This window comes from Macaca fascicularis, chromosome 9 (genome assembly GCF_037993035.2).
Source record: "Macaca fascicularis isolate 582-1 chromosome 9, T2T-MFA8v1.1".
Taxonomy (NCBI): Eukaryota; Metazoa; Chordata; class Mammalia; order Primates; family Cercopithecidae; genus Macaca; species Macaca fascicularis.
The window spans coordinates 58,145,232-58,165,857 of NC_088383.1; the positions used below are offsets into that span (position 1 = coordinate 58,145,232).

Consider the following 20,626-nt stretch of genomic DNA (forward strand, 5'->3'; position numbering starts at 1 on the left):
TGTTACATTAAATTTCCAGAAATTGAGAAAATGAGGAAAACAAATTAAGTATGAAAATTATTATGCAGATGATAAAGGATTGAAGAAAAATTAGAAAATGTATATGCAGAAATAAGAAATTAAAATGCTCTAAATTTTTCCACCTAGTCATAAATTAGAAAATAAATTAATTAGCAAATAAGTGAAATAAGTAATTTCGAATCCAAAATTAAATTTAAGTAGTAAAAATTTTGGAAAGTACAAAAAAAGCAAAATAAAATGACTTCAATTTAGAAATGAAAACAAAACAGATCATTAAATGAACGCTAACTATAACATTTTTGAATACATAACCATCACCATATTATGTTTTAAGTCCAAAAAATAAAATACATAATTTAATTTAGACAGCAAATGGATTTAAATAAATTTCTGAATGAAGATGACTAGAAAATTTAAAATTACCTCAAATTCTACTACCTAGTATACTTCTAATTAGAATATATAATACATAATTTAAAATTGAAATTAAATAATATAAAAATCATAAAGCACCTAAGAATAAAATCAGTATTTGAAAGAGGAAAATATACAAGATAAATACATTTTAAAATATAGGTACGTAAAACCTTATGAAAATTAAAAGCACTCAGACCGGGCGTGGTGGCTCATACCTGTAATTTCAGCACTTTGGGAGGCCAAGGGGGGTGGATCATGAGGTCAGGAGATCGAGACCATCCTGGCTAACACAGTGAAACCCCGTCTCTCTAAAAATACAAAAACATTAGTCGTGCGTGGTGGCACGCGCCTGTAGTCCCAGTTACTCGGGAAGCTGATGCAGGAGAATCACTTGAACCCAGGAGACGGAAGTTGCGGTGAGCTGAAATCCCGCCACTGCACTCCAGCCTGGGCAACAGAGTGAGACTCCATCTCAAAAAAAGAAAAAGAAAAAACAAAACGAAAATTAAAAGGACTCAGAATTTTGGCAACTGGCAGTAACTTTGTATTATATAAATTTCAGGTTTTTTTGTGTTTTTTTTTTGAGACATAGTCTCACTCTTGACACCCAGGCTGGAATGCAGTGGCACGATCTTGACTCACTGCAACCTCCACTTCCCAGGTTTGAGTAGCTGGGATTACAGGCGCCCACCACCACGCCTGGCTAATATTTGTATTTTTAGTAGAGATGGGGTTTTGCCATGTTGGCTAGGCTAGTCTCGAACTCCTGATCTCAGGTGATCCGCCCACCTCGGCCTCCCAAAGTGCTGGGATTACAGGCGTGAGCCACTGTGCCCAGCCAACTTTCAGATTTTTAACGTATATACAGCCTCATATTATGGCATGGTTGTACAATAACAATCTGGTCAATTTACAAATGGTCATTTTTTAATGTCATGCTGCCAAATATATGCCACTGATTAGTTTGTCAGGTAGCTGGCTTTTCATACACTAGGATGAAGATTTTTGTTTGTTTGCATTTGTTTTCTTCCGTGTCAGGGCCCTGGAGCAAGGTCTGATCCTGGCAGGTGCTCTGAACAGTCAGTGTATCAGTGTTTATGCCGGCTGCTCTGTGCCAGGCCGAGGGTAGACACCAACAATGAATTTTACACCTCCCTGGCCTGTACACCACCTCCTTGCCCCACACCTCCATATCTTCGTCTGTTAATGGAAATCATGGTAACTTCGTTGGGCCTTTGTGGAAATTAGACAATAGGCAAAAAGTCTTCACACTTTTTAACAGGTTAAACAATTAAGTGTTATTATTAGGTCTAGAACTGTATGCAGAATTTCCACATGTTAGGGAAATGAAGAGTGATAGGAAGTTATGACGGAGAGGTTTAATGAGCTGTTAGTCCAGCAGGGTGTCTCTGGTTTGAAAGGGTACATCTGTCTCTGCATGGATTTCTAATGCCCTACCTGGGTCTGAAAAGTAGAGTCCAGGTTGATACAGATTTGCTTCTTAGGAGAAATAAATGGGGAGAGAGGGAGTGTGTTTGGCTTCTCACTGAACAGCTCTGCCCCTGCCACACTCTGCCCCCAACATCTCCCCAGCTCACACATTCCCTACACAGGGAGCCTCCCCTGGCAATGGCTAAGCAAGACTATTTTCTCCTGTCCTGAGAAATAGCCCATACCCTTCAGCAGGCCTGTGTTTCCAGCTTGCCCAGATAAGTGATTTTTCTTCTCATTGTGGCTTGTGTATGCCTAGTGCTTCTTAACTCAAGAATCAAATCCCTCAGTCACTCACTAACCCATTTTACCATGTCCTCAAAACTGTTTTTGCAAATAGGCAACACATGGGATAATTTGGAGAGGCAGCAGGATTTTGAGATGTGTCTGCATTAGCTCGGGGGCCCAGGTTAACCTACAGGCCCTCCGTAGATGTCTGCCATGTTAGGGCTACACCTAGCCTCCCAGTGCCAGGTGAAGAAGAGGATGGGCAAAGACCCCAGTCTCCTTCCAGGGCTGAGAGGGTGCAGCCTTTAGCCAGAGGAGTCCCTCGGCTGAGAGCCTTTGGTCTGGGGGCTAACCCACCATATCCGGAGGCCCAGCCGCAGGCTGTTCTGCCAGCCCCCGATGGAGGATGAGCTCTTGGAACGTGCGTCTGGCTCTCTCCTCTCTGCCACCTGCTCTGGGGACCTGGTTTCAGGGTAGGGTGGAGCTGGCCCAAGGGAGAAGAGTCAAAGCAGGATTATGAGGCAACTCAAGGTACTGATGCTGTGCAGCATGGGGTAGGGAAGGCCCTAGGCCACCTGGCATTAGTGCTCAAGCTTCTGAAACTCCTCTAGGGGGTAAAGGACAGAGATTTGGTTAAAAATGAAGCAGGATGGGTGTAAATGACCCCTGGAAATAAGGAAGAACTTGAACTACCCACGATGTCCTGATTCAGAGATAATCTTTCCATCTTTGAAGTTATCCAGTAGAGGTGGACACCTGTCCTGGGCGGGAAGGGAATAAAGGGGTTGATGTGATGTCCTCTGTATGTCCGCCCGTGCTAAACCCAATAAGGCCAGGCCGGGTAACCGCCACAATCCTCACTGGCTTCGTTCAAGTTCTTCGGTTCTTCTCTGCTCCACCCCAAGTTGCCCACAGGCCCCAGTCTTGTCCTGAAGCTCAGTGCAGGCCCCCAGCAAACCCCGAGGATTGTGTTTGCTGGGCTGAACGAGCAGGTGCACAGGTTCCCAGGTCGCACAATCCTAAGGTCACCCAGAGCGGGACTGGCAGAACCAAGCAGGTCTTGACCAGAAGCAGGCCCCACTCTGCCACCACACTCTCCTTCCTCCCAGAGTAGAAAAGAATCTCCCCTGCTCCTGAACAATGTCAGCATAGCCAGGACCATGCTTGTTGAGCAGCTCCGTGCCCACACCAATGCTAGCCTTCTCCAGACCCATGGTCTCACTGGCTCTCCCATGCCCCTGTGTGACCAGTGTGGCCAGTGTGTTGCAAGGATGATATGGCAGATCAGAGAGGCTTGCTGTCTTGCTCGGGGCCCCCCATTTAAGTGGTGGAGGTAGAATTTAGATCCAGGTATCCCTGATTTCACAGCCAGAGCTCTTTCTCAGGCTGCCTCCCACAGATCTCAAGAGCACATTAGAAAGCCAAGAGCCATTTGCAACATCTTGTTTAATCTAAAACTTACATGATAATGATGGATGATGGACGATGCAGTTTATTAACTCTTAAAGCAATACTTTCAACTAATCGCCAGTTACCAATAAAATTCACATAGATCATTTTGAGAGTTCTGTAATCGCCTTCAGATTAATATGATTTTAAAACAATATTTTAAAAAAATAGAACTCACCTTTGGTTAGGTGTCCTGGAACTGCTGGTAATGGCGTCTTTCTCTGACGGTACCAGAAATAATGGAACTTCCTTGGAGCTGATAGCCAATGAAATGAGGAGTGGGATGGTGAAATGCCTTTTTCTTCTGTATACCATTCCACCTGATAGTAACATCACAAATGACCACAGGCAAAATTCTAGAACCCTGTCTGAAAGGGAGGAGAGCAGAAACTGAATCTCATTTCCTGGATCCTAACAGGCACATTTAGCTCCCCTGCTTTCACTCCTCTGTCCTCACTCCCCTGTCAACTTATAAAACAGAGTAGCTAGATCAGCAGGCTGTGGCATGCCAACTCCACATGCTCATGGCTCTGGAGGGCTCAGCACAGGTCCTTTTCAAGGCGATGACCCTCACTGTCTCCAGCTTGGGCTCTGCCCTTGCCTATAGCCTTAAGAGCAGCCTACCCCTCCAGAACTGGGTGGGTGGCAGAGTCACAGACACAACAGGAGAACCAAATCTTCACTTGATGCTTTGCAAGCTAAAGCAGTACATTGGAGCACGTTTTGCCTCTGCTTATTGTTGGGTGTTGCTTGCCTGGATACATGGCCCAAATAGATGACTCCTCTATTAGGGATGAAGAGGTAAATCCCAGCCTGGGGGTTACTTTCTGCTTATGGAAAATCTGCCAAATAAAGAATTGAATGCAGAGGGATGGAGAGCCCGGGACAGAAGATGTGACAGTGGGGCTGCGATGGGAAGGTGAAGCGGCACTGTCCCTCTGGGACACACGGGCAGCCAGGCCTTGTCCAGACTGAGCCCGGCAGGGTCCTGACACAGACCATGCAAGTGGAGCAGAGCGTATGTGGGGACTGGGTCTGTGGGCATTCAGATGTCTGCGGGCACCTGAATAGAACTGTGGCAGAGGAGATGGATGGAGCCAAGGGATATGATTTGGCTTGGTGTGGTGGAGCATCTTGAGCAAAGACCTAGTCTTCGGGTAGAGGAGAGTCTCATGGAGTTGGGGAAGAAACGGCTGGAAAAGGAGCAGAGGGGCACCCTGGAGGCTGAGGAGCCGGGCTCTATAATCCCTGCCCAACAGAAGAGACGTTTGGGGTGGAGGAGGAGGGCTCCTCCCACACCCTCCCCAATATTGCCTTTTGTTACCCTTTTTCCTACCAGGGCAGTCCACAATGGGCCTTCACTGGTTTGATATGTAAGTCTTAATTTTAGCCATGTACATTAGTATGGTCTTTTAAAGGAACCATTTGGCCATAGGTAGCAAAATGGTAAATACTCACACTTTTTAACCTAGTGGCACCACAGCTAGAAACCTCTCGTGGATACACTCACAAAAGTACCCAGAGACATGTGCCAAAAGGTGCTCCTGGAAATGTCAGTTGTGAGAACAAAGCCTGTCACGGGGACAGTGAATCAGTTAGGATCCAGCTGTGCAAAACTGCCCTGCGACTACAGAGATGAATGCGAAAGGGCAGTGTGAGCCGATCTCCAGGGCTGCTGCAGCACAAGGGAGGCTGGGTGGAGAACCGGGTGTATGATGTGATCCCATGTATGACTGAAGCTTTTTAGAAACAAACAAAAAAAAGCTATGTAGGCATATAGGCAGGCATATGGGTAAAACATTTTCTGGAACATACACTAGAAACTGGTGACTGTGGACACTTCTTGGGAGACTCTTAGGTCATATCTCATGGCCTTCCGTGTTGTTTACATTTTATCCACAAGCAAAAGAGGGGGTCAGGGCAGGGACAAAGAAGGCCAAGATGTGGCAGGGGAATTCCGTGTGGGTTGTGAAGGAGGCCCCCAAGCCTGAGGCTGCATGTCCCCTGGAATTCTTGAGGCAGCAGCTTGTTCTGGTATCACAGCAGAGGGACACTGACTGCAAGAATCTAACCTTCAGCAGGCCGGGGTGGGCCAGGAAGAGCTGAACGACAGTCTCCCTGTACTGCCCGCTGAGAGCCGCTGTGGGATATGGAAGTCTGCAGCTTTCCTCAACACCCTGGCCCCACGAAGCCCAGGCAAGCCCCACCTCTCCCCTGTTTGTGTTCTAACCTTGGTATATTTGGTCACCACCATGGTTTTCTGTCCCACAGGAGATACCCCGGCTCTGACAGGACCATGCTGCAGAAGTGGCAGGTACAGTGGCTCCTCCAGAGGGAAGCCCTCTGGGAATGCAAACCAGAGAATGGCCCAGGCCCCAGCGATGGAGAGGAAGTGTGTGGATCAACCAAGAAGGGATCTTATTATTTATTATTTATTATTTTTTTTTTTGAGATGGAGTTTCACTCTTGTTGCCCAAGCTGGAGGGCAGTGGCGTGATCTCAGCTCACGACAACCTCTGTCTCCTCGGTTCAGGTGATTCTCCTGCCTCAGCCTCCCAAGTAGCTGGGATTACAGGCACCTGCCACCAGGCCCAGTACATTTTTGTATTTTTATTAGAGACAGGGTTTTACCATGTTGGCCAGGCTGGTCTTGAACTCCTGACCTCAGGTGATCCACCTGCCTCAGCCACCCAAAGTGCTGGGATTACAGGCGTGAGCCACCGTGCCTGGCCGGGATCTTATTTTTCTAATTTACCAAAATGTCTCAGATATTTCCCTGACCAAATCTCGGTGATGGAGGACAAATCTTGCACATTGGAGTCAGAGCTGGGGAATGCACGTGCATGTGTGTGCGCGCGCACGTACCTGTACACTGTGGATGCCTCCCAGTGGGTACACACACCCCATTTGTGAAGATACACATGCATACAGCCACATAGGGGCCGGGGCATGGGTGTCAATTCTTGTTCCTGGAAGACACATGTGGCTCCCAGCCTGGACAAGTTGACATTCAGCCCAGGGATCTCAAAGAAAGGAAGAGACCCTAAGAGAGGCAGTTGTAGAGATTGGGGGACAAGGAGAAAGTAGGTCTTAGTCACTCAGGTCCAAAATCCTCTCCCAAGGGGCAGACTGAGGAAGGGAGAGCCCCTGAGCATACAGGCCCCACATCAGAGATGATGACTATGTTGGATTGCTCACTCATTCAGCGGCCTTGGTGGATTTTATTCCCAATACGGACCCTGTCTCCATTTGCGACTGTTCATCTGGAGGCAGAGGGCCCTTAAGAGTGAGCATCACCCCAACAGGCAGGGACAGGGAATAGGCAGTTCCCAAAGTCCCAGAGGAAGCCAGACCATCAAGCCCAGGAGTGAGGGCCTCTGTCTCTGGGACTGCCATGACCCCTCTGCTTATTTTCTAACCATCAGTAGGTCAGCAGTCAGTTCACCCCCAGCATTTGTGCTATGATTTTAGTCAACTTCTGAGTACTGCATCCAACCGTTAACACCAAAGCATGTCTTATCCTTGGCGTTGGATGCTGAACTGCATTGGGTTTTTTTTCCTTGCTGACTTTGCTTCCCGAATATACTTGCCTCTGTTCATGCTGAAATTTGTGTGTGGGTCCCTGAGTTGGTGCTGGTTCATGCATGAGATGTGCACAAAGTGACCGAGGGGCTGGCTGCCTGTCCTCACTCACAGAGCCAGGGCCTGCTGATGAGGCCTGAGGGTGGGACCCCTGGCCTTTTGGGAGCATCAAATGTGTTTGGTTTATCCCCTTTCCGTCTCTTCTGGTAGAAAAGGGACATCAGCAATTTTGAGTATCTCATGTACCTCAACACCGCGGCTGGGAGAACCTGCAATGACTACATGCAATACCCAGTGTTCCCTTGGGTCCTCGCAGACTACACCTCAGAGGTAAGGTCCTCATGTGGAACCCACAGCTGCCCTGAGGCATTCAGACCTTGATAACAGAGACCTTAAGTCAGTATGCAGAGCCTTTGCTAGGAGCTTCTGTCATATGAACCTGGGTACCTGGGCCTAACGGCTGCTGAAGTTCAGATCTCTTTTTTTTTTTTTTTTTTTGAGATGGAGTCTCACTCCATCACCCAGGCTGGAGTGCAGTGGCGCAATCTCTGCTCACTGCAACTTCTTCCTCCTAGGTTCAAACGATTCTCCTGCCTCAGCCTCCCAAGTAGCTGGGATTACAGGTGTGCACCACCATAACTGGCTAATTTTTTTTTTTTTTGTATTTTTAGTAGAGATGGAGTTTCACCATGTTGTCCAGGCTGGTCTCGAACTCCTGACCTCAAATGATTCTACTACCTCAGCCTCCAAAGTGCTGGGATTACAGGCATGAGCCACTGCGCCCGGCCTTAGATCTCTTAAACTCATCGTGGCCTTTGGTATTTGGCTGCCTGGGTTCCTGTCCTGGTTCCCCCTGTGGAATGATCAACACAACTAGCATAGTTGCTAACACGAGCCCCAGGGGGCCTCCTGGCTTACTCTCTGCAGTGAAGGCACCTGATGCCATCTACCAAGATGGTGCCATGGGTCAGCCCTTGTGGGGAGAGGCAGTCACAAGCGAGGTGGGCCATGGAATTTGTTCCTAAAATCAACGTGTGCAGGAGAGGGGTCTGGGGAGGAAAGGAGAGAGAGACACAGGGATACAGACACACAGAAAGGATAAGCTACTCTTCCTGGAACTTGAGTTCAGCAACAGAGACGATGGTGTCTGGGCCTCATCTGGTATCTGGACTGAGATGTGTAGTGACAGGGGAGGCTGATGGTGAGATGACAAGAACAGATCCTTCATCTCTTTTAGCCTCCACCCCTGTGCCCCATCAGGCAGGGAAAGGATGGGGAGAAAAACTCCACAGCTGGACCAGGGTGATGTGATGTCTGTGCTCCTATGGGGATAACCAAGGTATGGAGCAGTGTCCTGGCCACCTGGGCTCTGGCCATCTGGAGAGGTGCTGGACTGTATGTAAAGCACATAAGGTGGCTGAGCCACTTGTTCAGATGAGCCTGGCCAGTCCTGCCTAGGGCTGCTTGGATGGCAGACCCTCAGGATTTGGGAGAGGGAGACTCAGTCCTTGGTGACCTCTCGTCCCCTCTTAAGACATTTAATGCAGCAAAACATTTCTCACTAGCACTGGCTGCTGCTTATTGCACTAATGGTCCATCGGAGGCTGAGGCATTTCAAACACAAAACCTACTCACATGTTGCAAAGTGGTAGTTTGCAAGTCTTTTTTGTTTAGGTCATACTAGGTATTTAAAATCTTTATTATTTATCAACTTAAAAATGAAGAGATTTCTCCTTTAAAAAAATCTGATTTCCAATATCTTTTGGAAAACCATGAGATCTGGCAACTAGGAATTTTTCTGAACTGGCAAGATTGTGAAAGCTGAGTGTGGGTCTCCGTGTGTCCCCTCCAGCACTCACTGGGATCTTAAGAGGGGCCGTTTCACTCTTGGCCCTGCTTCCCCCTGGCTTTTGCAGGCATTTGAGATAGTGACACCCTTGGCCCCCAGTGGAACATTGAGGATTCACTGCTAGTGGAAAGAAAGGGTTATGAGCCAGGCACAGTGGCTTATGCCTGTAATCCTGGCACTTTGGGAGGCCAAAGCAGGAGGATTGCTTGAGTCCAGGAGTTCAAGACCAGCCTGGCCAACATAGTGAGACCCCATCTCTATCAAAAATACAAAAATTAGTGAAGCATGATGGCACGCACCTGTAGTCCCAGATACTTGGAAGGCTGAGGTGGGAGGATCACTTGAGCTCAGGAAGTCGAGGCTGCAGTGAGCCATGACCACTCCACTCCACATCAGCCTGAGCAACAGTGAAACCCTGTCTCAGAAAAAAGAAAAGAGAGATACACAGGTACCTCCCCCTATAAAGAAATGCAAATCCCAGCAATTCTTGGCTCCTCTCCTAACATGCAGAACATCAAAAGAAAAAGTTTCCCAGAGCACGTGGCCCTGAAACTGGTACTGTTTTCTCTGTGGTGTATTCCAAGAGAGGGAAGGGGAGCTCACAGCATGCTTTCACTGCCAAGAAAGGAGTAGACCTCCAGGAAAAATGAGCAAGTCCCTCTCATTTCCTCCCTGAACAGATGACTTCTAATTTCCTGTAAAATCAGTTTGATTCTAAGCAAGGACCCTGAACTATTGGAGTACATAATGCAGTTTAGGAGCCAAGTGCCTCATCGATAACACAAATTCTTTTAAAAGTATCTTTTCAGTAACTGGAGGCCATGTTCTGATTTGGGTCAACTTGGAACAGGTTGAGTGTGAACTCAATCTTCCCCTCCTCTTATTTTTCATCTCTCCCTTTTTAAGTCTTTGTGGATCACTGGCTCTGGGGCCATAAAACCCCAGCCTGCCAACTAACCAGCAGAGGCAGGTCAGACCAAATGACAGTAAACCAATAAAGAGAACCATAAAACTCAAGAGCATGATTCCTAGGGCACAAGCGGGTCCGGGGAGTTAACTCCAGCTGCACATCTGCCTTCTAGACATTGAACTTGGCGAATCCGAAGACTTTCCGGGATCTTTCAAAGCCCATGGGGGCTCAGACCAAGGAAAGGAAGCTGAAATTTATCCAGAGGTTTAAAGAAGTTGAGAAAACTGAAGGTGAGTAGATCCAGCTTGATTTTTTGTGCAGTGTTATTCTTCTGGATGCCCTGAAATGATAGTTGACAACAATTAAGGTGGTCACCTAGCCTACAAGTGATTGCATTTGAACAGAGGACTCTAACCTGGTGGTAGGAAGTGCCTGGGGAGCTTCTAGAAAATACTGATGTCCAGGCCTCACCTCTAGAAATTTGGTGTGGCACAGCCCAGGGGATTCTAACATGCAACCTGGCTGGAGAAATATAATGCTAAGAGGTAATGACTCCATGCCTGGGGACAGGCAATGGCAAAAGAAACTAACATTTATTCAGCACTTTCTCTCTGCCAGGGGCAGGTCAACCTGTGTTCATATATTACAGTAGTCCATTTCACAGAGAAGGAAAATGAAACTTAGAGAGTTTAAGCAACTTGCTCAAGATCACAGCCTCTAAATGGCAGAGCCTGCATTCGTGTGACTCTAGTTCCCAAAGTTTGTCCATCTACATGTCATCTTTAGACATTTTGCCACATTCACGTGCCACCTGTGACCTTATTGCCTGAATGTTTTTCTTTAGGTCTGTTCACTTCCTAAACGTCAATGAATGTATGTTTTTAACACTGTTCATGAACACAGTGTAGCACGCCTATCTGCCACGCGTGGGCACAGGTAGGGAAGCCGCCCTCAAGCATATGTTTTTGTTGCAGGAGACATGACCGTCCAGTGCCACTACTACACCCACTACTCCTCAGCCATCATCGTGGCCTCCTACCTGGTCCGGATGCCACCCTTCACCCAGGCCTTCTGTGCTCTGCAGGTGAGCTGCTGCCACTTTCTGTAAACACACACACACACACACACACACACACACACACGCACCAAGACTTGGGCTTGAACAAAGATGGGATGCCTCTGCTAAAAACTCAATCATTAGCCAGTGATTCCCAGTTGACATTGGCTCCAAGATTCTGGTTCCCCAGCCAAGGCAGACTGTTCTTCCTCAGTTACACCTGCACATCTGCCCAACAAAGTCTTGCAAAATGATTCTAAAAAATAAGAAATGAGACATGAAAAAAATGATTCAACATAAATAAGATTTAGTGGAAAAAGAAAAAGCAGGAAGCTTGGAGACTAGAAAGGCAGGCGGTCAAGGATTAGAAAAATAAATACGAGAAGGAACAATGAAAAGAATATGACTCAAGACATCGGAATGCATAAATCTGTACCAATGACAAACTGAAAGGCTTCGAAGGACAAAACCAACTTACCCACCCATACACTAACAGACCATTTTACCAGCTTAGGGTCGCCAGGTTTAAAATAAAAATACATGATTCCTAGTTAAACTTGAATTCCAGGTAAACTATAAATTATTGGTTGTTTATATAAAATTTAAATTTAGCTGGGCCTCCTGTATTGTACATGACCAGTCTGGTGTCCAAGTGTTGCTGGGTTGGTGTCCAAGTCATGGGGGATTTCTGGGACACAGTCTTTCATGGGCAGTGCTGTGAGGGTGCTGAGAAGCTCCTTTCTCCTCTTCCCCTCACAACCCTGTCACTGGGATCCTGCTTCCAAGGAACTCCTTTATCCCAGGGCACAGCTTTTGAATGGGAGAAAATTCTCAGATAGGCCAGCTGGCTTGGCTGACTCTAAAGTAAATATAGCACAGGGTGTATGGGCTGCCCCAATCCAGACCCTGCAATTGTCCAATGGAGAGAAAGGCATGAGCTGGGGTGGGCAACAGGCCACTGAACACACAGACTTGCTCTGACACCTAAGCCTCATCTCAGAAAAGCCTGGATATCCCAAGAACTGTGTGTTTGGGTCTGACCTTACCAGTGAGGTCACTCTTTATGGTCACTCGGAGGACCTTGACCCTGAAAGACCAAAGGCCACCCTGCATTAGCACTAAAGCCAACTCTGAGCCCTGGGGCAGGAATGGGTAGGCAAGGTCAAGGCACTTTCTCCAAATAAGGAGCAAATGTCCTCCTGTCTTCTGTTTCTTGGCACAGCCTTCTGCCTCCTTGACGGCATAACTCGTCTAGACGTTGTATAACCCCCCTCTCCCTGGAAATTCACTCAAAAATAATAAGTGTGCTTCCCCTGAGCCTTTCTCAGGCAACAAGCATTTTAAGTAAGTTTGGTTTGGAGAACAAATGGTCCCAGAGCTGCGCCCCATGCCGGGAATCCCATCCAGATGTTGCTCATTAATCCACAAGAAATGATGATCACCGTTGACGATGATAGTGATGGATTCTGCCACTGGTTTCTATCCTGGGAATTTAAGTGTTTAAATGTTCAGGATGCTTTCGGAGTTCCCTCTTGCCCCTTCAGGAGGCTGCATTACAGCCCAAAACCCCTGCTCTACCTGTTGCTAAGGATCTTTTCACATCGGGAGGAAACAGAGTGAAATAGAAACAGCCTCGGCTGTGAGATTTACATCACAGCTCTGCCACTTAATAGATACGAAATCTTCTGCAAGTTATTTTACCTCTGGAAATGAGGGTTAATTATGCACATCTCACTGGGCTGTAGGCTGTCGAGAAGATTAAATGAGAAAATGTGGAGAGAACCCCCAGCTCGGGGCTTGACGCTGCATAGGTGATCAATCACTGTTAGTTCCCTTCTTCCCTCTGCAATCAGCTAGATCTAATCTGAGCAGGTCTGAACTTGTCCAGGCTGGTCTCCTCTGGTTTAAGATAATTTAAGGCAGTCTGGACTGCAGCAAAGTATTCCAACTTAGCATGAACCAGACCTAACAGGTGTGTTGTGAACCAACGGGATATCTGGGCTATGGCCACTTTGAAGCTAATCACTGGTTAAGGCTTATTTTAGCCAGTTTGGCCCACTGGTGACCTAGCCCTTTTGACTCCCATGTTGAAGTCCCTGATCTAACTGAGTTTTGGGGCTCAGATCTGTCTTGGGTAGTTTGACCCTTCCAAGTTGGAATCACTCGGGCTGTCTCCACGTGCTTCTGAATTGGGTCTCACTTTCCTACTTTTAAATGACTCCTCTAGTGGGTCACACCTGGCCTGAGCCTTTGAACCAGCAAAAGAACCAGCCACCTTCCACTTTTTCCTTAGGAAAAAAGAATTTTAGCTCTCGAGGGAATGAGTATAAAGGCTACATAGGCTTCCTCTGGGAGGGGACACACCAGGCTCCCCTTTGAGAGTGGTGGGGCCTTGGCAGACCTCCTTAAGAATATTCCGGCATCTTCCTGAAGTCAGGCTCTTCCCTCCATCCTACCCCACCTGCTGAGGGGGCCCTGTATCTTCTCCAGAGACCTTTGCTTCACCCCTGTGGTGGCTGGAAAGGAGCCTCCCGTAGTCTCAGCAGCCCAAGGCACTACTCCCAACCTGGGGTGGACGAAGGAGTGGGGAAGAGCCAGAGATATGGGGAGGCTGTGGAACCCAGGCATGGAAGCCAGAGCCAGTGGACGTGTAGGAGTCAGCGTGGGAAAGCGCATGTCTCCATTCTGCTTTGAGCAAATGCTACCACCCGCCTATTACCGCAGATAAGCCAGAGTGGAAACATATGTGGTGAGCTTGGGGAATCACGTTCCAGCATCCCCAGGGCTGCTGTGTTTGACTTTGTTTAGATCGCTTTCTTTCTTAGGGTTCAGTCTCCTTGTTGGTGAGATCAAGGAGGCGGATGGGAGGATCGCCTCTGAAGGCCTTTCCGTAACAGCTCCAACTTCTGATTGCTTATTAAGCACCTACTATGCACCTGGATGGTGCTAAATACCTTACAACTGTTATTTAAAATATTTTAACTTCTGATTGCTTATTAAGCACCTACTATGCACCTGGATGATGCTAAGTACCTTACAACTGTTATTTAAAATATTTTATACTTATTCATTGTGGAAAAATATACATAATAAGAAATTTACCCTTTTAACCATTTTGAAGTGCACAGCTCAGTGTCATTAAGTGCATATACATGATTGTGCAGCCATCGCTGCCATCTGTCTCCAGAACTTTTTCAACTTCCCAAACTCAACCTCTGAAACTGTGAAACAATAACTCTCCAATCGCCCCTCCCCACAGCACCCAGCAACCACTGTTCTACTTTCTGTCTCTATGAATGACTACACTAAGCTTATTATAAGTGGAATTATGCAATGTTTGTCCTTTGGTGACTGGCTTCTTGCACTTAGCATAATGTCCTCGAGGTTCATCCATTGTTGCAGCATGTGTCAGTTTCCTACGGCTGAATCCTGCACCTCTGTATTTGTAGACCACATGTTGTTTATCATTTGTTCATGGCTGGGGTGCTTCCTCCTTCTGATGACAATGAAGGGGGCTGCTGTGAACACTGCTGTGCCTCATTGGACCCTCACAAGCTTGTGAGAGGCTGCTGTGATTCATCTCAGGATACTGAGTCTCTGGGACGTCACGTCCCTCAGGAAATGACAAGGGAGATGAGATGGGTTCTAGCCCTGGGGATACCAAACCTAAAACACTCATGGTAAATAAAGCAAGGTGTGATCTACAGAGGTTGTCCAGAGGGGACACAGTGCTCAGAGGAAAGGGACATGTGCCATTTTCAAGGCCACATTTTCAGTAGAATAGTGGGGAGTCCCTCGTGCAGCATCAAGCACAGGCACACATGCATGCGGTGTGACTTGTAGGCAGTCACCTGGTGCTGCAGCACACATGCAGTGTACTGGCTGCATGTGTGTGCAGCGTGGCCCTTGGTGCTCCCAGTGCAGAATGACAGGTAGCACAACAGCTCCGCCGTGGAGCACCTTTGCTGTCACATACTGTATGCCTGTGTGGCACACCCAGTGTGGTCTGCTGGGTTGCAGAGAGGCAGGCATGGAGTTCTCTGGGCACTGTGGCCCATTTACCCGGCACTGTGCAGAGACTGTGGACAGCACGGAGACCCCCTGTTGCTGTGCGGTATATTCGGAACCCTGGGTATAAGGAGTGTTTTATTCCCTTCAGGTTTAAGTGTTCTTAAGTTTGAGCTGGTCTTAGAATTGATGCATACTTATGTCCTTGATGTGTTCATTTGTTTTTCTGTTCCAAGCCTGTTATTACCATAAGATTTTTACAATCCAGAAAATATGGTATATGTATGTACTGTGTGATCTGAGCAGGTGGCACATGCAGGCACTGTGACCAGGCGTGGGTCAGCTTTGCGCTCTCTTTTCCCCACTTTCTTGGAGGTGTGAACTCGTCTGTCTGCCAGGGCAGAGGGCTTGTCTCCCTCAGCAGCAGCCCCAGGATGCTGTAGTTCTTTCGTTCATTCGTTTTTTGAGACAGGATCTTACTCTCTCACCCAGGCTAGAGTACAGTGGCATGATCATAGTTCATAGCAGCCTGGAACTCCAGGGCTCGAGCAATTTTCCTGCTTCAGCCTCCTGAGTAGCTAGGACTATAGATGTGCACCACCATTCTTGGATAAACAAATAAACCAAAAACAAAACAAAACAAAAAAAACACATTTTGTAAAGATGGGGTCTTATTATGTTGCCCGGGCTGGAAAATGTTATAGTTCTTAGGAGTCTTGCCTGCTTAGAGCAAGTATCTGTGAGCCTCCAGAAAGCTGAGTCACAAGGAGGTCAGGCCCCTGCTGGGGTCCCAGCCCAAGCACCTGTTTTTGCCCCAGTAAAAGCACCAGTTGCTCTCAGGCCTGAGATCAGACCCAGCTGAGGTGGGGCCCAGCAAGGCAGCCGGCGCCCACCAAAGACACAGCAGCGGTGTCTGCTGCTGCATTTAATAAGAAACAGAAATAAAGTGCTGTGTTAATTAAGTCACAGCCCATGTGAAGTCAGCTGTTACCAGCAGTGGGGAAGGGTTTTCTGAACCACCTGAGGCAAGATGGCTGGTTTTTGTACAAGACAGATGCTAACTGCAGAGAGAACGGAGAACCGTGGGGCAGCACTTGGCCCGTCCTGGCTGTTGACTTAGAAGCTCCTGGAGGGATCAGTGCCAGGAGTCCTGGTGGAGTGTGTGCCAGGGAAGGCGAGGAGTCTGTGTCTGTGCTCACACCGAGGTGGACCATGCCTGCCCCTTCACTTGCTGCCTGCAGCTCAACCCCTGCCTCTGAGGCAAGCAGCCCACCTCCTGGTACCCTAAACCTCACACAGGGCCAGCCCGCCCCATGCAGCCAGGGCTGCGGGGCTAGACAGAAACCACCAGCCTCCCTCTGATTACAGCGTGAGGATGTGGGGTCTGTAAGGGCCCAAACTGTGACTTGAGGAGAATCATTCAGGATCTCCAACGCTGTGTGGTTTTTATCATACAGACTTGAGGAGGAGTGTTGGAAAAGCACACGCAATAGGGACAGACGATCCTGGGATAAACTCCTGGCTCTACAACTTTCTAACTGGCATTATTGGACAATGGAGCCTTGGTTTCTTCATCCTTTAAAATAGCCCCTAGCTGGGTGGGTGGTGAGGACTAAAGGAGATATGGTATGAGCCATTTTGGCTGACCTGAGTGTCCCCTACGTGCCCACCCTCCTCCTCCTAATGCAGGCAGCATGGTTTCAGCAAGCCTTGGTGGGTTCACTCATTTAGAAAAGAGCCACGACCTACAGAAAGGAAAGCTAATGGCCACTCTGGGGTCATCCCGTCCTCCGAGAGAGCAAGACCAAGGAGGCAGCCGGACCAGTGCGTGGGCTTCCCAATGCCACAAGAGTCCTACACCGTTAGTTTATTCAGTAGCGAGTCAGGGCCTGGCTTTTTCCTGCAGAGGCTCAGAGAACGCTGGGTCCAGCTTTCCTTTCCCCTCGCACATTTGCCCCGTTACTTCTGAAGTGCTGTTGCTGCCAAAAGCTGCCCTGACAGTGCAGGCTCTCCTTCCTGTTATCATCCCACAGTCCTTCAGATTCCCCACCCTCCTACCCCTGTCCCCAGCCCTGTCCCCCGCCTCGCCTCACTTCCCCCTGTACCCTACCTCCTACCTTCCATGACTTCCATCCCCTTCTCCTTTAGAGCTCCTGGTTGCCTTCCCCAGGCACACTGAGATCAGGGCCCAAGCCGAGGATTGCTCCCTAGTTCTAATCCTAGTCTGTGCAGAGAAAAGGACATAGGGACTGGGTTCATTTGACACCTCTTTCTATGTGCCTGCTGCACTGCATGAGATATGTCTCCCTCTCTCTCTCTCTCTCTCTCTCACACACACACACACACACACACATGCACACACACACACAATTGCTTTCACACCAAGAGCTATCATCCAAGGTTCACAGACAAGGGCATGGGCAGTTGAAGAGATTAAGAAACTCACTCGAGTTCATCTTGCAAGTAAGTGGGCACTGAAATTCCTGCCCAAGCCAGCCTGCTTCTGAAACCAGTGTGCTTTCCACCATTGCACACTGCCTCTTTGATGGGCTAAAGACAGCAGGTTAGATCAACTGATATATCAGTGGGGTCCTGTAAGTGAGTCGTTTGCATGGGTACTTTTAAATTACTAGAAAGAATATCTGCAGTGAGATATTCTTTCTAGTTGATAAAACCAATTCCATATCCAGATGTGGCAGCAGGTTGATTTGGATCAGTGTCATCAGGAAGGAAGAATAGACTTTCTAGCATATATTATAGAAATATCTTTGCATCTCGGTGTCCCTCAGCATGTGCAGTTACTGAATTTCCTGTGAATTTGGGTCAAGAATTGAAACCACATTGGAGAGGAGTTTAAGAATGTCTAATAGTGATTGAAATGCTCATCCAGGGACAATGGTGTACATAGACTTTGTGTCCTCTAATGAAAGGAGTACTTCATTTAATATAGAACATTTCTTTTCAGGTTTTTCAGCTTTAACCATCATACCATAATTATAGACTATCCCCTGATTTTAACTTGGATCAATGTCCAGGAATAGTCCTTGCTAGCCACTTCTTTTCCTATTATTTTGCCCTCAGTTTTGCTTCATCTCTTAGCAATATTTAGCACCTCCTAAAGGATTTTAATTGGGAAGAGGTACCTAGGATTATATTGTTTCTGGACTCTTCAATATTCAAAATGTTCCTGCATCTTTACATGTGAGTGATGTCTTAACTGAGCCCAAAATCCAACAACTGTAACCTTTTGCCTTAGAATCCTCTAGGCTTGGCTGGCTCCATTGTCTTTTGGCCTAAATGTCACATGGGAAAACCTTCTGCCAATAAGAAATTGTTCCTTTGTTGACAATAATAACCTTGCTATTATTTTTTACAGTTCGTTTGGATACAGGTCAGATTTGTTGCAGAACAGATTCCAGAGCAGCTCTTGGTTCATGAATCCTCTCTGATCACTTTGTTCCCTTCCAAGTTCTAGATGTAATTGTGTTGGTTTCTTTCATTTGGGTCTGGATTTGCCTTAGATAGGTGCTCTTTAAACCTTAACTGGGTCTCTCCGCCTCTTACCTTCTTGCCCCATTTATTCCTCTTCTCTTTCTTTTATCCTTCCTTCCTTTCTGAGAATTTAATCCTAGCTGGGACTCCTCGCTGGCAGCCACCAGAGTTTACATCAAACCACAGTCTTATGATACAAGTAACAAAGCAACTCCACTTTTTCTGCTAGGGAATTTGGTGTTTTCTTTTGTATTGCAGAAGTGAGAAAACCCATTAATTTTGAAACAAATGTATGCAAATACATTTATTAATATAGGAAATAGGAAAATCAGTTATTGCTTCCTTTATAAATAATACAGGCTTAAGTTTTAAAGATATTACTTTTGCTAAAATGCATTAGACAGCTGTGAAAAAAATAACAGTTTTCTTTGTGGTAATATCTTTAACCAGATTTGTAGCACTAACAATATTTCGTATGTATATATTATTTTTATTTAATACAGGTAATCTTTTTATTACCAAATCATATTGTTTCTCAGGAGACTACCATCAGCACTCATAAAAGCTGCAAAAGGGAAACGGGACGAGGAGAAGGCATCAATCTCCCGCAGATGTAAGGCTTGGGCTGCAGATTAAATACACAATGCTCCTAATACATTTCAATGAGTGACTCATTAGGTGAAGATTTATTTCAACACCCCACCCCCATTTTATTTCCATTCCAATTTAAATTTGATGGTGGACGTCATTCCCTAATTTCAACCGAGAGCAAAGCGACCTTGGGGAAAAGCCACATGTTTAAAGCTGCCCATGCACTGTTTGCTTGAGTCAGTGTCCCTGTCCCTGTGTGGGGAATGACCCACAGATCTCACTTGATCAAGTCTGACTCAGTAAATGGACCAGCCAGACCATGACCCTCAAGATGTCCAGGTGTGGCCACCTTGGGTGTGTGGTAGGTTCCCCCCTCTCAGAAAGAGCTGAGTTCCCCCTTGGCCCACACGTAGTGGATCAAGTTGGTCCCAGGTCCAGGGATTCCCCCAGGAATCTGGCATGGGACAAAGCATGCCCTGTGGAGTTGCATCCATGGGTTTGCCCCAGTTCTGCCATTCACTGCCTTGGGAAAAATCAGTGCACTTTGAGGAGCCTCCGTTTTCTGGTCTGCAAAATGGAAACACCAATTCCTTCCTCATGCAGCTACTGTGAGGATTAGGAGAGAGCATCTGAGCATGGACCAGGCATGCCAAGAGAAGGCGCCTGCCCTTTTTCACCTCCATCCACCCCTGCAGCTGCCCCCAAGGCTTCCTTGGGTAAATACAGATGGAGACCCTCAGCCCTCTGAGCAGGGAAGGGAGTGACGGGCATAGAGTAGGCTTTGCTGTGGTCCTGCCCCTTGTTCCACATGTGTGCTTTGTAGAAGATGGCAGAAGGAGGACAAGTTTTTGTTATACAAAGGCCCAGCCTTGATGAGGACAAGTGAACTATTGAATCCTAGGCAGAAGGATATCCCACCACTTACATAGACCCAAGGCCCAATTTCAGAAACTGTCTCCTGAAGTCCATCCAGCCCCCAGCGCCTTCATTTCTCCAACCAGGACCTGGAGGGAGGCACCTCTCTGCCTCCTCCCAACCCCCAAGACCACGTGGTGAATAAGGGTACCATCAGCTGAAGAGTTTGACAATTCAGATGAGAGAATCAGGGCATCTAGGGAAAGAATATGCCTGAATTCTTACATGGCCCAACCTCGACAGCCAGGTCTGGGGCCGTACCAGGCCACCTGTGGCCATGGGCCTTGGGACCAGGACTGGTCCTGGCAGAGGCTGTGGATATCGTGTCCTTTGGAGACCAGCCTCCTGCCCCTTGAACCTAAAATTTCTCCATCTCTCCACCCTCAGATCCATTCTCTCTTATCAAAGCCAAGACCCTTGGTCCCAGAGTCTCCTTCCTACCCACCTCTCGCCCCTACCAAATGCCATAAGCTGTGTGTTGGATGTCACCAGGGCCCTGCCCTAGCGAGTTCTCCTCCCTCCTCCTTCCTCCTCTGCTTCTTGCTCTCCTCCCACCCCTGCTGCTAACCCAAGCCTTGTCCTCTGCTCAGAACACTGCCATCTTCCCCATCAGCAG

The 20,626-nt window shown here is 47.5% G+C and overlaps 1 protein-coding gene across 8 annotated transcripts in view; it reads left to right on the forward strand.

The window, feature by feature from the left end:
• The window catches only part of WDFY4 (WDFY family member 4), a 295,895-nt gene that overhangs the window by 249,244 nt on the left and 26,025 nt on the right, over nucleotides 1–20,626 (forward strand). For all 8 annotated transcript variants that reach the window (XM_005565163.5, XM_015456044.4, XM_074001615.1 and 5 more), the window contains 4 exons: nucleotides 5,878–5,920; nucleotides 7,399–7,518; nucleotides 10,120–10,237; nucleotides 10,922–11,031. In XM_005565163.5, coding sequence (XP_005565220.3) covers nucleotides 5,878–5,920; nucleotides 7,399–7,518; nucleotides 10,120–10,237; nucleotides 10,922–11,031 — 391 coding nt within the window. The remainder of the gene's footprint in view (nucleotides 1–5,877; nucleotides 5,921–7,398; nucleotides 7,519–10,119; nucleotides 10,238–10,921; nucleotides 11,032–20,626) is intronic.